This window comes from Pleurodeles waltl, chromosome 7, assembly GCF_031143425.1.
Source record: "Pleurodeles waltl isolate 20211129_DDA chromosome 7, aPleWal1.hap1.20221129, whole genome shotgun sequence".
Lineage (NCBI taxonomy): Eukaryota > Metazoa > Chordata > Amphibia > Caudata > Salamandridae > Pleurodeles > Pleurodeles waltl.
In genome coordinates this window covers 938,644,181-938,663,461 of record NC_090446.1, presented here as the reverse complement: position 1 = coordinate 938,663,461, position 19,281 = coordinate 938,644,181, and the positions used below count along the sequence as shown (strand labels likewise).

At 42.7% G+C, this 19,281-nt stretch overlaps 1 protein-coding gene across 2 annotated transcripts in view; it reads right to left on the bottom strand.

Annotated features, from left to right (window-relative positions):
- Nucleotides 1–19,281, bottom strand: part of CYFIP2 (cytoplasmic FMR1 interacting protein 2) — a 191,463-nt gene that overhangs the window by 41,876 nt on the left and 130,306 nt on the right. For both annotated transcript variants that reach the window (XM_069199646.1, XM_069199644.1), the window contains exons 23-25: nucleotides 18,564–18,651; nucleotides 7,390–7,533; nucleotides 2,440–2,530 (exon numbers count right to left, since the gene is read on the bottom strand). In XM_069199646.1, the coding sequence (XP_069055747.1) occupies nucleotides 2,440–2,530; nucleotides 7,390–7,533; nucleotides 18,564–18,651 (323 nt within the window). The remainder of the gene's footprint in view (nucleotides 1–2,439; nucleotides 2,531–7,389; nucleotides 7,534–18,563; nucleotides 18,652–19,281) is intronic.

The window sequence follows — 19,281 nt, the reverse complement described above, 5'->3', positions numbered from 1 at the left end:
GTGAGTTATGGGCAAAAATATTTTGTCAAACGAATGCCCCACAAAGAATTATGGGGTGATTTTCTTAATGCGGCCAGTATTGTAGTACCTTGACTGTAATGGTTTGAACAGCCCCTAGAGGACACCATAATAAAAAAGCATTTGTAAGAAAAATGCTCATGTAGAGCATTTGTAAGAAACATGGTCATGTAGCCATATAGTCAGCCCCTAGAGGACATAACGATATGAAAACAGAATGGTAGAAAGTAATACAGTGTAACTATAAATGTAGCCTATAGGTGCGTAGTGCGTTACACATTTTCAGGCCTAGCAGGCCAACTGCAATACTATTACAAACAAGGCCCGTAAAACACAAACTAGTCCCAGCTGTAAAACAAAAGTTCCAGCCATGAGAGAGCGTAAAAAGACATTGAATGGTGGGAGGGGTTACTTTTTTGGGGTTCCCCTAACTTAGTGTGGGGAGCCAGACATGCCCCACACAGAAAGAGTGTGTCATGCTGAACATTTTGAAGGTGGTTCCGTAAGGTCACCACACTGTGAGTTATGGGCAAAAATGTTTTGTAAAAGGACTGCCCTGCAAAGCATTATGTGGTGATTTTCTGAGTGCGGTGAATATTGCAGTATCTTGACTGTAATGGTCAGAAGAGCCCTTATAGGACACCATAATAAAAATAGCATTTGTAAGAAACATGTCATGTAGCCGTACAATCAGACCCTAGAGGACATAATCACATGAAACAGAATGGCAGAAAGTAATACAGTGTAACCATAAATATAGCTCATAGAGGGCGTAGTGCCTTACACATTTTCAGGCCTGGCAGCCACATCGACTGCTATTACAAACAAAGCCTTTAAAACACAAACTACTCCCAGCTTTAAAACAAAAGTTCCAGCCATGAGAGAGCTAAAAAAGACATTGAATTGTGGAAGAGGTTACTATTTTGGGGACCCCAAACCTGGTGTAGGGACCCAGAGATGTCCTAGACAGAAAGTGTGCGTTGTGCTGAACGGTTTTGTGGTGGCCTCATTGTCTTAGGACCACCACAGACTGAGTTATAGGAAAACAAATTTAAAAAAAGAAATGCCCCGCAAATCATTATGGGGCGAGTTTTTTGAGTGCAGTGAATATTGTAGTATCAGCTCTTCCGCTGTGCCCTGAGAGCCGCTTTGAGGATTTCTGTGTTTTTTCTGTTTTAAATGCTCCAGTTTGTATATTTTTCAACTGCAAAACTTGTTTGTAAGTGGTTCTCATGTAAAGCTCTCCACAGATCGAGGTTGCGCAATATGAAACTTCTAGTTCTCATGTAAAGCGCTCCTCCGATTGAGTTCACGATATATGAAACTTCATGTCCCCCTGTACAGCGCTCTTCTGATCAAGTTTGTGTTTTTTGAACCTTTAAAAAAAAATCATTAAATAAAAAATAATCCCCTCCCTCCTCCAGCTTGCAGCCTTTGTGTGCAGACACTACAAAGAAACAGGGGCATGCCCAAAACAAGGAAGAGGAAAAAGTAACATTCGGCCATGCTCCGCAAAGCGGCAAGGCAAAAGAAAAAAGTAGTAGGCCACACTAAGGTATATGGGGCCTGATTACAGCTTTGGAGGAGGTGTTAATCCGTCCCAAAAGTGACGGTAAAGTGACGGATATACCACCAGCCGTATTACGAGTCCATTATATCCTATGGAACTCGTAATACGGCTGGTGGTATATCCGTCACATTTGGGACGGATTAACACCTCCTCCAAAGTTGTAATCAGGCCCATGGTCTCCAAGGCGGTAACAAAGCAGCGTCAAGGCAGGACAAACGTAAAGCTACGAAATCAAGGGAATTTTGAAAGGCAGACCAAGGAACAAATGAAAACAATGGGCATGAGATGGGCATGGTGCAAGCCCACAGATGTAGATTACAACATGTCGAGAGACAGCGCTTGCGCACTGCCTAGACTCGACCTAAAAATGATCATGTTAAAACATTTACTGTATTTTTAAGATACATTTTATAATAATATTTATGGGCGTTTTACTATAAGCAGGATCTTTATTTTGTTTAAAATTTGTTATACTAGAGTATAAAAATGATCCTGTTACTTCCTCTATAGTCGTACATAGTCATTATATGACAAGTTAGATTAACATTTTTTAAGGTTTTTAATCAAGGTCAGTAATTAGCAAAATCATTTATCGGGTTTTAAATTTACCAGTAACAAAAATATTTAAATTTTACTTCTTTCCTTTTGTACTTAAAGCAGGTATTTCTAGTTCCCCCAAAGCATGAGCATTTTTACCCTAACTCCTGCCTTATTACAGCTAGAACCCTAATAATTGTGCCAGGACCTCTTTTACTGTCTCTTAACTCTCATGGTTATAAACCAATATTATAATCCTCTAAACATTTTTCTGTTCATAATTGGTGCATTTGTACAGCCTCCTGTACACTCACCTGGAGAACCATACTCATGTCTGGGCAGACGGCAGATTTTCGGCATCACCTCAATTAATGTTTTCACATATTGTAGAACTGTTCCCTGCAGCTGGCGAAGGGAAAAGAGAATTATCATTCTGACCTGAATGCAACAACAGTAAAGCAGGTGGTTACAGACCACCACAGCCATACATCAAAGAAAGAGTAGAGAAACACCGCAAGATGTGTAAATATTAAAAACAATTCAGAGAGCAGCTAATGACTCACTCATACTGAAGCCAACATTACGATGGCATTTTGTAATAAAGATAGGCAGTAGAGGCACGCTAAGACCACCAGGCGATGGGTGTGCTCAGTCCAACCTCTGTATTAAAGTTAAAACACCTGTGGTTAAGGATCATTACAGCAACATAAGGGCATTCACATAATATTACAGGAGCCCAAAGGCAGGTGCTGAAGATGTTACTGTGACCCATGGCAGTATGTAGTAATTACATCATCACAACACAGTACAGAAGCCTCTTAGCTCATGTTACTTATACGAATGTTTGCATCCCCAATTTTCTCAGCTTTGTGCAGTAATAGGAACAGTGGTGAGCCAATATGCAAGTGATTTTAGTGAAAGGGTTACCACTTCTGACTGTGATGGAGGCAGGATGCCTCTTCGATATATTTCTTAGAAGACTATCATCATTATAAGGCGATATTTTCTTTTGCCTTTCGATGTACGGTGTGGATTTGGGCCAACACCTTGCCAGCACTGCACTCAAATCAATTCTATGTAGGGGATTCTGGACTAAACATAGGTTCTACCTATGAGGAGTGCTTTCACTTCATCACAGCAGAAGTCAGTTTAATGTAAAGAGAGGAAAGAAGAACACATAAACATTACTGATAAATAAACTTCAGCTGTTTCCTGTCCGGCGTTTATTTAAACTGCCTATGTGTCTAATTCCTTTGCCTAGGATCGAGAGGACGGGTTTAGAAAGGTCTGCTGGTGTTCAGATTCCAGACTTGGGCATTCCTACAAAAACACTGTCTATCGCAAACTTACCCCAATATTATAGAGGTAGGGCCAAGAATATTGTTTCATGTCTGCTTTGGTCTTTCCGTGTTGACAACGTCACACGGGAAGCTTGCTTTTAAGGCAAAACGTTCTCCGCAAAGGAGGAATCAATTTAAAAACACAGAGCTGGGGCATGCATGATCTACTTTCACTTTCTCTGTGTGTTATAGAGTAGGGGTTCTGTATATGTCCTACTGATCGGAAAGTTCAAAAGGCAGAATTAATTTTTTGCCTCCTCATTAAACCTAAAAAATAATATTTCTAGTAACAAATGAAACGCTTATCCTTTGCTGGGTATATAGAAGGCATTCCACACAGGTCCATATACACCAAATAAATCACCCTAACTTTCCTTCCCTGCCTATTATCGACAACTGTGTAGGGTGGATCCCCGCAGCCCTCGCGCCGACCTTCTTCAATTTGTGGCAGACTTGCCCATGCCCTGCCTGACACCGGAGGACCAGGAAGTGCTGGAGGCTGATGTTTCGTGGGATGAGTTGAGAGCAGCTTTGGCTCAGCTTCAAACAGGTAAAGCCCCAGGTCCCAACGGTTTCCCAGCCCAGTTCTGGCAGCTGGTTTGGCCACAGACAGGCCTGTTATTACTGGAGACCTTCCTTGAGGCCTTAGAGCGGGGGCAGTTATCCCCGATCTACAGACGGCAGAGATTGTGGTAATCCCAAAGTTGGGCACTAATGGAACGCATTGAGAGGCTTCAGATTGATCTCCCTCTTCAACTCAGAAGTGAAATTCTGGGCTAAAATGCTGGCCGTCTGTCTGGCTACTGTAATCACCCATCTTGTCCACCCCGACCAGTCTGGGTTTTTGCTCCATCTGGCTACCCGGCATAACTTGCGGAGAGTTAACAATGCCATAGCCCTGATTGTGGCCTTGGGGCGCCATAGAGAGCCCTCTTTTCCACTGATTTCCAGAAGGCCTTCGACTCAGTGGACTGTGTGTTTTTATTCATCCTCCATACTCAGCCCCAAATTTCTGAGCTATGTGCTTCTTCTTTATACAAACTTGGAGGCATGAGTGCGGGATGAAGGCATGACATCGGAATGGTTTCCAGTAGAGCAGGGCACAGACAAGGGTGTCTCTGTCGCCCCTGCTTTTTGCGCTGGTGATTTAGCTCTGGCAGCCTGGGTGCAGGTTGACATGCTCCTTAGGGGCTTTCGATGGTCGGAGGGGTGGACGACAGAATATTGTTGTATGCCAATGATGTCCTCTTATTTCGGGGTCACCCCGAAGCGTCAGGCTCTAGAGTGCTTCAGATTCTGGGAATCTTTGAATCATACTCAGGCCTCTGGATGAATGCCTAAAAATGTGCATTATACACTTTGCTCGGCGGATATGCCGTGGGCAGCAGGGTTACGGATCCCACCCCTAGGCTTCCAATACCTTGAGGTCTACGTCAATGGTGATGCAACTCCACCTTTTAATCGGAACTTGGCTCCACCGCTGGTTGCCCTATGAAGGGATGTCAAACGCTCCAGAGAGGGATCGCCGTGCCGGACTTACTTCTTTATTACCAGGCAGTGCAATTGCTGGTAGTGAATGAGTAGTGGTTTGGGGGCTTTACGGATCCAGCGTATGCAGCGGAGGGATGCATGATCGGCGGCAGAGACCTCTCACACTTATTGTACGGAGAGAAGATATTGATGGCTCTCCCCCGCCACGCATGTGGATTTTCAGGTGTGGAGGGCAGCCCTGAAACACATTAGGTGGGCTGATCGTATCACGCAGGTGGCCCTAAAGGGATTCTTGGCCTAGGTGTCTGTAGGCATTTCAGCGCTGGGCAATAGGCTTCATAATGGAATGCTTTAGTACTTTCAAAATCTACAAGAGGAATATGACATGGACCGCACTTAGTTCTTTAAGCACCTACAGCTTCATCACGCCCTCCCCTGCATTGTGCAAGTAGAGGAGGACATCCCTGAATCCTCCCTGATGGAGGCCAAAATACTCCATACAAACCTCAAGGATCGTAAATTGTCCAAAAATTATAAAATGCTTTTGTGTAATGCACCAAACCCCATAGGGGCGTGCATCAGGTGTGGGAGGAGAAGCTGGAATGACTAGAGAAGGTGATTGAAAAAAGGCGGTTGAAGCCCCCAGAGAAGCAGTGATAGCCGCCCAATTCAGAACAATTCAATTGAAACTACTTCACAGGGTATACCTCACCAGGTCCTGACTCCATCGCACTGGCCTGATTCCAGGTGGAAGTCAGGGCCAAGGGCATGGACCTTGAATATCCAACTTACTCATCACAGGCTATCCCCAGAAACATTTTAAGATTTGGAAGAACTGGGCGGAAATCAGGGGGCTATGGATAGAACTGTGCCCGTACAGGACAAGGTCAGAAGGCGGACCCACAGGAAGATGGGAAGTTGACATATGCACTGTACAAAGGGGTTGAATGGGATCTACCCAGAATATATGCGGTCTGTAGCTGAGGAAAGGTGGATTTGATGATGGTACCCTACCTATTTTAAGAATAGTAATGTGGTATTGTATTTTATGTTGGTATTACGCTCAAGTTGCTGCCTTTCATTGGTAACTGTAAAATCAATAAAATGCTTTAAAAAAAAAGATAGCCAACACAAACATGATCATTGTACTTCTCTGAATTATTTTTTATTATAATCTACGTTGACATTTTTCCTCAAAGAACTGTCTTTGGCCATTTGGTAGGAAGACCACACCTGCCCAAGCTCAGCTGGCACTGCCAGTCTTGTTGAGGGTGGCTTGTCTCTCCTTACACACATGGGGATGGAAGAGAGGTGCAGAACATTGTGGGCCTGCAGTTATAGTGCATGAATAACTAGTGTGTGCCCGGTAATACAATTACTGGCACTGCCCACTGTCTACAAAGGACTTTGTTCTTCCTTCTCCTTTTACTAAGTTCTGTGAGGCCCTCTTTCTTACTATCCTGGTGCCCACTGAAAACAGGAAAGAGAGTCCCTGCATAATGTATTGTTAAGTAATTGCGGCACTCTGAAGGGACTGAATTCGGCACTCGTAAGTTGTTATAACTTTATCAGCACTGAAAATGTCCCTGCTCAGCCTCAGGTGTGGGCGAATGCACACACATGCAGCTTAGACTTAACATAGCCTAGTCTATCATGACGCCCTACACTGTCCTATGAGGAGAGCACTACTTAAGCACAAAAACGTGTGGTACCATAGGTCTCAATGCTAAACTAAAGTATAGCACCTTGTGCTAATAAGCAGCAAACGCATTTGGGTCATTTTTTCAGCTCCGAGGGTGCTTGGCCCTTTTGGTTTTCAATAAATATCTCTTTTTAATTTAAATGTTTACTTATCTGAAAATGAATTATTTTTTCATTTATAAATAAAAAACTGACAGACCACCCAATTTATTAAGTTCCTGCCTATCCGAGCTACTTTAGGTGTGTAACCCATACGACATCTGGGAGTGCATTGATGGCTCGACCCCTCTACCAGGAGAAAGTCAAGTGCTAGAAGGCAATATCTGGTCATAGTGTTGGAGTGCAGCAGTATTGTGGTGTTCAAACCACAACAGAGGAAGTGCTTTATAGAAAAGTAAAAGTAAAAAAATAGGTGTGGTTGACAGCTCTGTGCCCAAACACATTTCAATTCCAGCAGCCCTTTCTAGGGTCCTTTGACAGTGCTTAGGCTCAGGCTCTTCTTGTTTAGGACAGCTTGGATTAAATGAGACAGGCCTGACCACAGTCACATGTCATCAACAACTGTAAGTCCAGAATGTGTTGGCTGGTCTATGCTTTACTTATACATCATTGGTCGGTGATTGCTGGCACCACTACATTAGGCAGAGCTGAAATGATAATGGGAAAACCATATTTGTAGTTCAGAAAATGCTGTGATGAATTAGTTAGAAAAAGGCATCTCTACTCCCATACCAGGCTCTTGACGATCTTCAGCAGCTCCTCCATCACCACAGCAATGCCCTGGTAGCCCAGGAGGCGGCAGATGGTCTTGAAGTGTGGCGGACCAACAAAGTTCCGATAGGAACTGTAGATGTGACTATAAGCAATATTCAGAGGCTAGAAAACAGAAAAATCAGAGTCACTGCATACAGAAGGAAGCTGAGATCAGTTTGTGCAGAACTAGATTTAGCCCCGCTGCCTGCATTAGTGAGTGGAGATTTGTGCGCACAGGCTTTCCCAGAGAGAGCTCCTACTTGCTGTGTGAGCAATCAATGCGGGTTCACCACAGGTTAAGGAGCTCAGTCCCTGGAAAGTTTACAGGGGATGCCACTGTGAACTTGTTATGTTGCGTACTCATGTTTCTCAATGGAAGATTTCCAGGAATAAAGGATCTACCCCACAAGTGAGATATTTTTCTTCTACCTCTGACTAAAATTCAAGTAGTCCGGTTTTGGTAAATCACTCGCCCTCATGTATGTAGCCTCCAGTGTTTGTGTGTTTGTGTGTGCATGCGTGTGTTTCTGAATTCAGATGGTACACTGTAGCGTTGTATTGCTAGCATACACTTCTTCATCCTAAACAATCATATTCGCTATGCATTGTCCAGCCATGAAACCTTTGGGTTTGCACTATTGTATAGCTATTTTAGCCATATTTTAGACACGTTATTTTAGCAGACTAGGCCTGCCGTTGTACACTTTAGCCCAGGTACATTTTATCAGCATCGCTTTATTTTTCTAGCATTAGCCACATTTGCGGTGTTGTCTTATTTTCTCTATCTATTTGTTCCTTTGCCTAGGAAAGCATCATGTTCTAAGCACTGCACTTTGTGCTTTCCTCAAGGATGCAGTTACATAGGGTTGCCAGCAAAAGTGGTACGCATTCACAGAAACATACATATCCTTGCGTGGGGGAATTTTTCCTAGAACATCCATTGTTTTATTATAAAAACACTTCTCTGTCCCATGCACATTAGAGAGAGATTCTAACCAGGTGACCACGACTGCATGCTGATTGCTGATTGCCTTCGCTACAGCTGCTTGCTTAGACTACCAAATCCCTGACTTATATGGGGATGGTGTCTTTCTAGACTAGAGGCTTCCTTGCTCAGGTATGGGGGATGATGTCTTTCCGGGGGGGGTCTGAAGGGCAGATTAGGGCTTATTATGCTGTGCTCAAACATAACTTAGGTAGGAAAGGTATATATCACTCCTTGTGACAGTATGGTGGGAATGTTTTTGTATTTCACTCTCCTTGTCACCCTTTTGCTTTTAGTGTGTTTTATCATCCTAGTTATTGCAATACATGTCATTTTATCTAAGATGCAGTTACTTCAATAAATCCTTATTGAACTATATTCTGCCTCTATTTGTCTTTGCCTGCGTGAGACTAATTTGACTGAGAGAAAAGGATATGATCTGACTGACCATGATTCCCCTGAGGAGTCTTTCTTGTCATGCGCCCAGTTGCCACAATCATCCCTGCTCTTGGGTAGAGATGAGGCACTGCTAGTTAGCCAGAAAACCCAGATTAGGCTGACAGGCGTCACAGGATGTGGAAATGTACTTAGTACCCCACAATTCAGGTGATTCTGTCGCCCAAATCCAGTAGCCTTATTAGGATAATGAGAACCTACGGAACATGGTGCCACCAACATTTGGTCAGGCACTAATTTCTGGATCCTCCTAAGGATCTATGTCTCACTAAAGGCTAAAGACACCTCAATACTATATTAGGAGACGCCCATGGTATTGAGGGTTTCCTTTTCAACTAAGTAGGTAGTACCTATCTAACGCTGTAGGTTGTTCAAGCTTGAACCTTAAAAGGATCAATCCCCACTTGGTGTCCTTATCTCTGAACAAACACCTTTTTACCATTACAATGGCGAACCCGCAACGGGTAGCAATTGCAGTAAATATGCAACCACCCCTTACTGCACACTTATTGGCAAATGGCATAACGGCCCGGGGGGAGGGGGATCAAGTTACATTCATTGTTGAGGCTCATCCAGCCTACAGAACAGATACATTTTATTCTTGGGTCACTTTTCCAGCAGTTGATGGGAACACAAACACATTTCATCACTACACACATGCAAACATACCAGCACAATACAGAGCCTATGCATATTTGGAAATACCACTATCTTATCAAGACCGTAATAATTGGCTTGAAGGCGGCCTACCACATACAATACTATACGTTAAGTTAGGTCCTCTGAGCAATGACGGCCGACCTGGCCTTTATTGGCCACATATACACTGCCCCCTGATGCAGCAACCTTGGCGGTAGCCGAAGTTTGCCGCTTATATATAGAGCTCACTGGAATATACAGACTGTTAGTACAGTTTGCAATGCACACATTAAATACAGACACAGCACGTATATAGAATCCTCACTATGTGGTTGCCATTTGGGATGGTTCCCACAGTAGATAACTGCAACACATGGGGCACGGTATTTGCCACGTTCTATACTACCGCACACGGTACACCAAACACTTGCCAATCTTCTGGAGGTGTTAAAACAAATTCAAGATGAATACGGGGTTGCCCTGGACCTGGGGATACAATTAATGGGCAATTTTGCCACTGTGTCTCTTAAATAATATTAAGTAACCTTAAAGGGGAAGCAGTTGCACTAGCAGTGCACATGCAGCTCCGGGACGTTCCTGCACAAGATCAAGAACGTGAGCTGCCAAAGATTATTGCTGAGACCTGCTCTAGTATTGGTTGAGATAGTCTGGGGGCCAGACCAATTAAACACAATTACAGGATAGATCCAATAAAGACTCTGCCAAGCAAGTGCCTGCAGGTTTTAAAAAGAGCTTTGAATAAAAAACAAAAAACACTTAAAAACGAATGGGGAGAATCTCAGCATTCGGAGACCCCTCAAAATAGATATAATCTTAGAAATAGAGACAATATAAAAACACCTGACAGATATCAATATACTGATACATGCCAATCTCGTTCCTTATAGGACTCACCAGAAAAATGTAGTGAGGGAGGTGGGCGGTCAGAGCAGCAAACAGAGTATGTGAAACTGAGAAAGGACTCACAACGCTCATCCGAAGTTTCTGTTAAGAAGGAAGAAAAACTTCCCCAACAAAAACCCCAGTTCAAAAAGAAAAAAGTGGCAGCAGTTGCAATACAACATGCCACTCAGGAAGAAGGCTTTACTGAAGAACAGGAAGTGGACACTGGCACTGCTAGACAGTGCGGCAGAGGTCACAAAGGTTTGCCGGGATCTTCAAGAGCATCTGGAGGTGAAAGCAACTGATGACTTCCTACAAGTTGAGACTGCATACATGCGTTTCTTCATGGCCGACAAGGTGTATAAAGTCACTGTACAATTAGAGGGAGACATTGAACGCACAATTGACGCTATCTTTTGGGACAGCGTCGTCACTATTTATGATATTTTAATGGCCGAAAAGGATTGGGCACCAGATTTTGTCCGTGATCTCTCCTATGGAGAAAAGGATATGGAGAAATCTTTCTCACCCCCTGTTCCCAGAAAGCTTGTAGAAATACACGCCATTGATTGGGCAGTGGCGCAGGCACCTGCGTTATATTGCAACCATATAGGGTGGGCTAAAGATTCCCCCATCATGTAATAAAAATTAAATCCCAACCTCAGTCTCAACCCTAATACCCAATAAAGCATGAAGCAAAAGCACCCGTAAGGGAAATCCTCACACAATTAGAGTACCAGGGCGTAACTGAACCCTGTATCTCATCAATGAACAATCCATTGTTCCCAGCAGCGGAACCCGACCATTCGTACAAACTAGTTTTAGACTACAGACATTTAAACAGTCACACACGCACATTTGCTATACAGAATGCACACAGCACAGCACTTATGAACAACATAGTGCACAAAAAATACAAAACAACCCTGGATATTTCCAACTGGGTTTTCTGCCGAAATATAGCACCTGGAAGTAGGGACTTATCAAGTTTTAGCACTTTAGGCTGCCAGAAAAAATCCTGTAGACTCCCACAAGGGTACAAGAACAGTCCAGGACTGTTTTCAGCTTGTGTTACATCTATTTTACACAACATTGGCACTAAGGCGTTGTTATACGTGGATGATATCTACCTTACAGACGACGACCTCATGCAACATATAAGACGAGTAGCCTACGCTGTTGTGGGATTTGCTGAATTCGGCTACAAATGTAATTTAAAAAAAACAAAAATAGCCTGTCCTATTCTTGAGGTATGAATTATCAGATGAAGGCCCTATTTCTAGAAAAAGTTTCACAACTACAACCTCCAAACACCATCAAAAAGCTCCAGTCTTTACTGGGCTTTTTTTATTTTGGCAGAACATATATTCCAGACTATGCACAACGCATTAAACCTTTATATGACTTGATACATCCTGACTTTTCCAGCAAATACTGGACAGTCAAACACACATGCGTTCTCAGAGCATTACACCAAGACATGCTTGCAGCAAAACACCTACATACAAGGGAGAACAAAAAACACCTGGTCATCAGAGTAATAGCTGAGTAATAGCTGATGCCATTGGACATTCAATGAGGGTGAGACCGTTCCAATAGAATACAAATCACCATTGTTGTATTCCCCATCCCAGCCCTTGAGGCTGTTACCAAAGCTAGCGTTCCTAACGCTAAAGCATTATATCTACATTGGATCCAATGGGGGCATGTCTCCGACAGCCACTGATGTTGACTTTATTTTTGAATCAAAATTACAAACTCAAGACTTTTTTGCAATATGAACTTGAATATCCAGTTCCAGCAAACACATTGCCCATTGAACAATATCAAACAATGATATATACTGATCGTTCAGCCCCACCAGCAATAGGCACAAAACAACAATACTCTGCTGCTTGTGCAGTCGTGAGTGGCTATATGAAGGATGGTGAATTCCCTCCACAACACACCTACACGCAGACCTTAGAGGACTGCACTGCACAACTAGTAGAGCTCAAGGCTCTGGTGATGGCATTGGAACACGCGGACCCTGAACAGCTGACGCTGATTGCCTGTGATTCGTATTACTGTGTCCAGTCCTTCAATGAATATCTGCATTACTGGCACCAGAATGGGTTCGGAGATTCAAAAGGAAACACCATTAAACACAGCCTTCTATGGGGGAAAAGTAGCGGATCTGAAGAAAACGCTACCTAATGTCCATGTTGTACATACACTAGGACATCAGGGTGTTGGAACACACATTTCAGGCAACGCCTTGGCTGATGAAGCAGCCGAATCAGCAGTAGCTACGGCTTCTGTTGCTGCAGTAGCTCATTCTAAAACAAAATTGGATGATGAAACACTGGCTGCTTTGAAATCTTTGGCTGACAGCTGTGAAAGCTTTGGCTGACGGCAAGCCCTTACCAAAAGCATATCCTGCTAAATATTCCTACTGCATATCATGCCTCAATACAGCCCTAGCAGTTATACCAGGGGTGGGTAATTGTGTGATTCCCAATAAAGATCAAAGACCAGAATTGATCAAAACAGCGCATGAGGGAGTTGCTTCTGCCCATGCTGGTGTGGTGGATACAATATCATTGCTACCAGCACGTTACTGGTGGCCAGGTCTTTACAAACAGACCAAGCAGTGTGTCCTTTGTTGTGACATCTGCCAGCAAATAAAAGGATCCACCGTCGAAATGCCCACCGCAGACACCTCTCCTCATATACAACAAACCATTACAATGTGTGTACTTGGACCACTGTGGTCCCCTGACACCTGATAGTGCATACAACTACATTTTAGTTGCTGCTGACTCATGCTCCAGATTTCTATGAGTTTGGCCACAATGCTCAGCTGACGCTCAAACTATTATTAAAGATTTGCAAGTCTTTATCAGCACATATGCTGTTGCGGCTTTTCACTCGGACCAGGGCCCTGCTTTTGCCTTAAGGGCTTTCATGGATGCTATGGCTTCATTAAGGGTCCAACTGCATTACTCATCTCCATTTCATCTCGAGGAAAATAGTGTTGTGGAGTGACGAAACCGAGATTTAAAGCAATCCTTAACAGCCAGGGTACTAGGCTCGGATTGTAATTGGCTTACACATTTGTATAGAGTCCAGAGAGGGCTTAACAATCTGCCCAGAAGGTCCCTGGGGGAGCCATACTTCATACAAATGCCTGTTTGGAACACAAATGTATGTTCCAGATCTTGATGGTCCTGGCGCGGAGGTGACAGATACACCTTTTGACATAAATGAACGTGCCACTGTCTTACAGGGCATACAACAGTTCACTGACGACAACGCATCTGCCAGTGCTGCCTCCTTGGAAATAAGGGATGTACCAATAACATCCACCGGCTAGATTCCAAAAGTTGGGGATCAAGTGTGTGAAAAGATTGCTGTGAAAAAGGAGTTTGGCCCTTCCTATCGTGCGCTTGTTCCACCAGTCCTGGAAATACACGGTAACAGAACTGTTATTCTGCCTGGTTCCAAAGAAAATCGATTTGTCTCCATCGACAATGTCAAGCTACACCATATGGCCGATCCTGCACAGCAGATCTAGGGGACTCCTGGGTAGTACCTGAATCCCTCTCACTACAGACCAGGATGTTCCTCTACAGGTTTTAAGCAGCAACGCTGACACCTCTCCGAGCTTGGGGAGGGTGGAAAATTAGCTTTCATTGGTTCCACTAACATCTACTACTACCTATAACACCAATAATATTGATTGGTTTTATTCAAATTCTACACAAATGGATGGCATAGTCTACTATGAATTACCGAGGGAGACTTCTGCAAGTTCTTCTCTTAAACACGGCTCCAGTTTTTGCACGAACTGCTTCTGGATATTTTACCCACATCAATGACACTTTCACTGACTCATCTGCCTCTACTGCAACAGAACTGTAAAGAGCACGTAAGCTGATAATTTGGCTAAAAATTAACTATTTCATTCTTCCAGGAATTATCTATGGCTCATATTAACTGTACTTGCCTTTGTTCTTTGGATTGGGGTTGTCATAGTTTTTTTCTTACTGATACATGGTCATTACCTTCCTGAACGCTCTACAGTTGAACTGGTGGATGAGGTCCTAAAACCACATTTTTCTTTACACAAAGTTCTCAGAGACTTGTCCCTAGTGGACATTTCTGCTATACCAATTCCTGATAAGATTGTTTGGGCTAAAGTAGTATTCAGTATATATGGCCTGATGGAGGTCATTCAAATTCCATATGTATTTAAACTTTCCATGAATTATGTAATTACTCCCGGAGTAGTTTCTGATGATTGGGATGTGAAAACAGTTGATTCTATGATGTCTGATTTGCAGTATTATAACACATTTGAAAATGAGGATGTTTATCAATCCAAAGAAAAATATGGAGCTATGTTCTGTTATAATTATTATGGACATAATTTCATTCACAGAGCAATTACCCCGAATTACACACAGTGGGAACACTGTCTAACTCCACCAGTGGAGAGTTCCAAATCATATACTGAAAAGTTTGCATATTTTAATGGGCACAACGTTAAAAATGCTGAGTCGTATTATTTTAAATTGCCATTAATGGAAAGTCAACATCTTTTATTGGCCGATACAAAATAAATTTATTCTGTTTCCATTGTTTCCCGGTTAGCTATTGAAGGCTATGAATATTGGTTGAAGTCAATAGACTTGAAAAGTGTGTGAGAAACAAAAATTGTCTGATAAGGTGAAAGGAAGCTTTATGTAGAGCATGCCTGATACCTGTTCAAATTATATTTTAAAATGAAACTGTACAACAAACAAGTTGTTTAGGCTTGGCAAAAATGAAGGAATTGAATGCGCCCAGTATTCCTGCCCCTGTAAAATTTTATAAATGGCAAAAGTATATAAATGCATCTGAAGATTAGCTTGATGAACAGGTCCAGAACGGAACATTTAACATATCACTTTCACGTCCAGGTGAGTGGTTATTGTAGCCAGTAGACACCAATGGGTGCCATACATGTTTTGCATACTCCACTGTTTTTTTTTAGAACAAATAGGCCAGACCCTTGCTATGTGTCCTCAGAACACTCGGATATAGTGACAACATATAGTGTAGGGAAATTATGCCAGCAGTGGTTGAAAAGTTCCTCACTAGATGATGTTAAAGAACACCTCAGTCTCCTGTTTAATGATACAGATTTACAGGACTTCCTGCTAGGCCCCAGAAGACAACGCAGAAAACAATGCTTAGATGCAGTATATAATGAGATTTGGAAAGTTTCCCAACAAGAAGTGGCTGCCCGGTTAAGGCAAATAGATCAGGAAAACAGAAAGCATTCACTGATGTAGATAATGGGATTAACACCTTGTCCGACCAGATATACACTTTAAATAACATTGTATCTATTGCAATAGACATAGTACAGAGTGACATGTCATCTTTACACCATGGACAGAGTCAGCTAGAGTCCATTATGCAGTTAGGTTGGATACTACAAACACTGAAAGCTGGTCGCGTTCCCTGGCAACACGCTGGCACAAGGGATATATTTTCAACATTTAATTTAACACAACAGCAACAAATAATGGCTAAGAAGGAAGCGACTTATGCCATGCTAAACATTGAGAAATTAGAAAAGTTGCCTTTTACTGTGGCTGAAATCCCATCTGCTGAACGGCTAATACACAGGGTTATAAATCTGCCTAGTTCAACACTTCAACTCACATCCTGCTTGAAACACATTCCAGTAGGCAGATATGAAAGGCTAGTTACACACATGAGGTGTGGGAGCTTCGCTTTATGTACAGATGTTTCAATGGCATGAAAGAGGTCTTTCTTAGCATTAATGAATGCAAGACTTCTGTGAGCCTTTCGATGGTTTGTAAACAGCTGTCCTTGCACGGGGCATGTAATGCCTCAGCAGCGAGCTTGGCTTGTTATCTGAAGGGAGTTCCAGTCCCCTTGATTGAACCTGCGTTCCAGGGGCTCTCAAATGGTAGCTATGTGCTCCTTAACAGTGAGATCTATTGTGGAAAGCGAGCTGGAATAGCTTCTGTCGTTTCGGTCTCCCAAATTGTCACATGTTGTGGGAATGTCCTTTTCCCCCCACACAACAACCAGAAGTAGATGAGATTTGGCCTCATATTTCTACTTCCGATGTGAATTTTGACTAGTTCAGCAGACTCAAGGCTTTATTGCTTCAAAACAATGTGGTGCTTACGTCTGCACGTGAGACCTTTGTGCGTCGTTGAGAGGTCATCTGCAGAGATTCAGTCACTTTTAGGTACAAACTTTCCGAGACACTTTGTTGAACTCGTGGAACGAATATTCAGCCGTTCAGTACTACTGGAATCACGCATTTCCTTAAGGCTGTTGATTCTGGTTTTGTTCACACCTTCTCCTCTATGTTTGGCTCAATACCTTCAGCCATACACTCAATATTTTTGAGTGTTTTCGTGGGATTTCTGATTACTTTGGTTATAATAGGTGGCATCTTGCTGTTGTTCCTTTTCTGCACAATGGCTATTCCTTTACAACAAGGAGGACTGAAAGCGATTCCACCAGCTCAACTGTGTCGTGAACGCATGATGCAGCATTTCGGAACACCACTCCTGGAACAACTGGAGTGTGACTGGTCTCTGTCATTCCGACCGGTTTTGGATTGTGTTTAATCGCCTTTGGTGTCTTTTCGAATGTGCACTGAAAGTCTGTCTTTCTAAGGGGCGCTTACTTTCATTGGATGCTGATCTGTTGATGTTCTCGATGAGGGCTCATTACCAGGCATGCACGTTTAGGGTGCATTTGCTACAGAAAGCCATCTATGAGGTGCCCTTTGTGGACAATGTGACTCTTAACATTTCGCACAACACAGAATGCTGCTGCCTCAACTGGGAGCTCAGGCTTTAGAACAAGAGTGCTCTATGGTTTTCCTTGGCAACAGTTTGGATATTTTACCACCTGCCGAAGTGGAACATTTCCTGGCTTCAGTTGTCCCTGACATAATTGTTAATTAAAAAAATTACAATGACTTTTCAATTTGGCTTTATTGGCGCCACTATTGAAGTCTTCTTTTTAACTCCTGCTCAAGCGCCTTTTAACGTGACATTCATGGTTATATGTTTTTATAAATAGATTTAGTGGCTTTTATTCATTTTAGGCTTTTGAACCACCTTTGAACTGGCAAGGGGAGGGTGTTGAATAGCTATTTTAGCCATGTTTTATTATTTTAGCAAACTAGGCCTGCTGTTGTGCACTTTAGCCCAGATACATTTTATTCAGCATCACTTTATTTTTCTAGCATTAGCCACATTTGTGGTGTTCTTTTATTTTCTCTATTTGTTCCGTCGCCTAGGAAAGCATCATGTTTTTAGCATTGCACTTTGTGCTTTCCTCAAAGCTGCAGTTAGATAGGTTTGCCGGCAAAAGTGGTACGCTGTGTCTCCGACATTCACAGAAACATACATAACCTTACGCGGGGACATTTTTCCTAGAACATCCATTGTTTTATTATAAGAAGACTTCTCCGTCCAATGCACGTTAGAGGGAGATTCCAGCCAGATGACCACGAGTGCATGCTGATTGCTTATCGCCTTCACTACAGCTGCTTGCTTAGACTCCCAAATCCCTGACATATATGGGGATGGTGTCTTTCTAGATTACAGGCTTTCTTTCTCAGGTATAGGGGATGATTTCTTACCAGGGGGGAAACCTGAAGGGCAGATTAGGGCATATTATGCTATGCTCTAACATAGCTTAGGTAGGAAAGATATATCTCACTCCTAGTGACAGTATGGTGGGACTGTTTTTGTGTTTCACACTCCTGTTTTATCATCTTAGTTATTGCAATACATGCCATTTTATCTAAGATGCAGTTAATTCAATAAATCCTTATTGAACTATATTCTGCCTCTGTTTGTCTATGCCTGTGTGAGACTAATGTGACTAACAGAAAAGGATGGGATCTGATCGACCACAATTCCCTTGAGGAGTCTTTTTTTGTCATGCACCCAGTTGCCACAATCATCCCCGCTCTTGGGTAGAATTGAGGCACTGCTAGTTAGCCGGAAAACCTGGATTAGGATGACAGGAGTCACGTAGTGTGTAATCGTATTTGGTATCCCACAGTTCAGGTGATTCTTCTGCCAAAATCCAGTAGGCTCATTAGGATAATGAGAACCTATGTGACAGCACTTTCACTGACCTTTGACCCGTACAGGTAGTAGGGTTGGACGTTAGCAGGTTTGTCCCGCTGTGGCTCTTGGGTGAACGGTATGGCAGTGCGGACAAACCTAGAAGGAGAAATAAGAATCTGGTTGTAAGATGAGAATGTGTTTGTACAGGTCATAAAGCAGAGTAAAAGCAGATAGAAGACAGGGGAGGACAAGTGGTTTCACAAATTCCAAGCAAAAAGCCAGAATGATGCATAATGGAAGCAGTGTCACCTACTACATGACATTGTCACATGCTTTTGCCTGACATTTCTGGAGCCAAAAAGTAGGCATTCTTCTCTAGGCCCATTTGTGATGCCACTTTTTATGCAGGATAAAATACCATTTGATTTGCAGCCATAACAAGAAACCGTTCAGTAGTGTACACCTTGTCATTAAAGGGCACATATAGCTTTCCTTCTTAGCTTGTCACATTATCAACCATTTAATTTAAACATTAATTAAATGTGCCCTATTTGAGAAAGAAATCAGAATGCATCACCGTATACATGGTTGTTAAATCTTATTCGCTTCGGGCCATCCATGAATTTATAATTAATTGTACTTTGCACTTCCATAAAAAATGAGAACATTGTTCCTCCAGTGTACCTATAAACAATTTATAAAAACTTAAAAATCCTTTGTTCTCAATTAAGTAAATAGAGACCCCATGGAACTATGTGGGCTGTTTACCTGACCCATGTACATGCT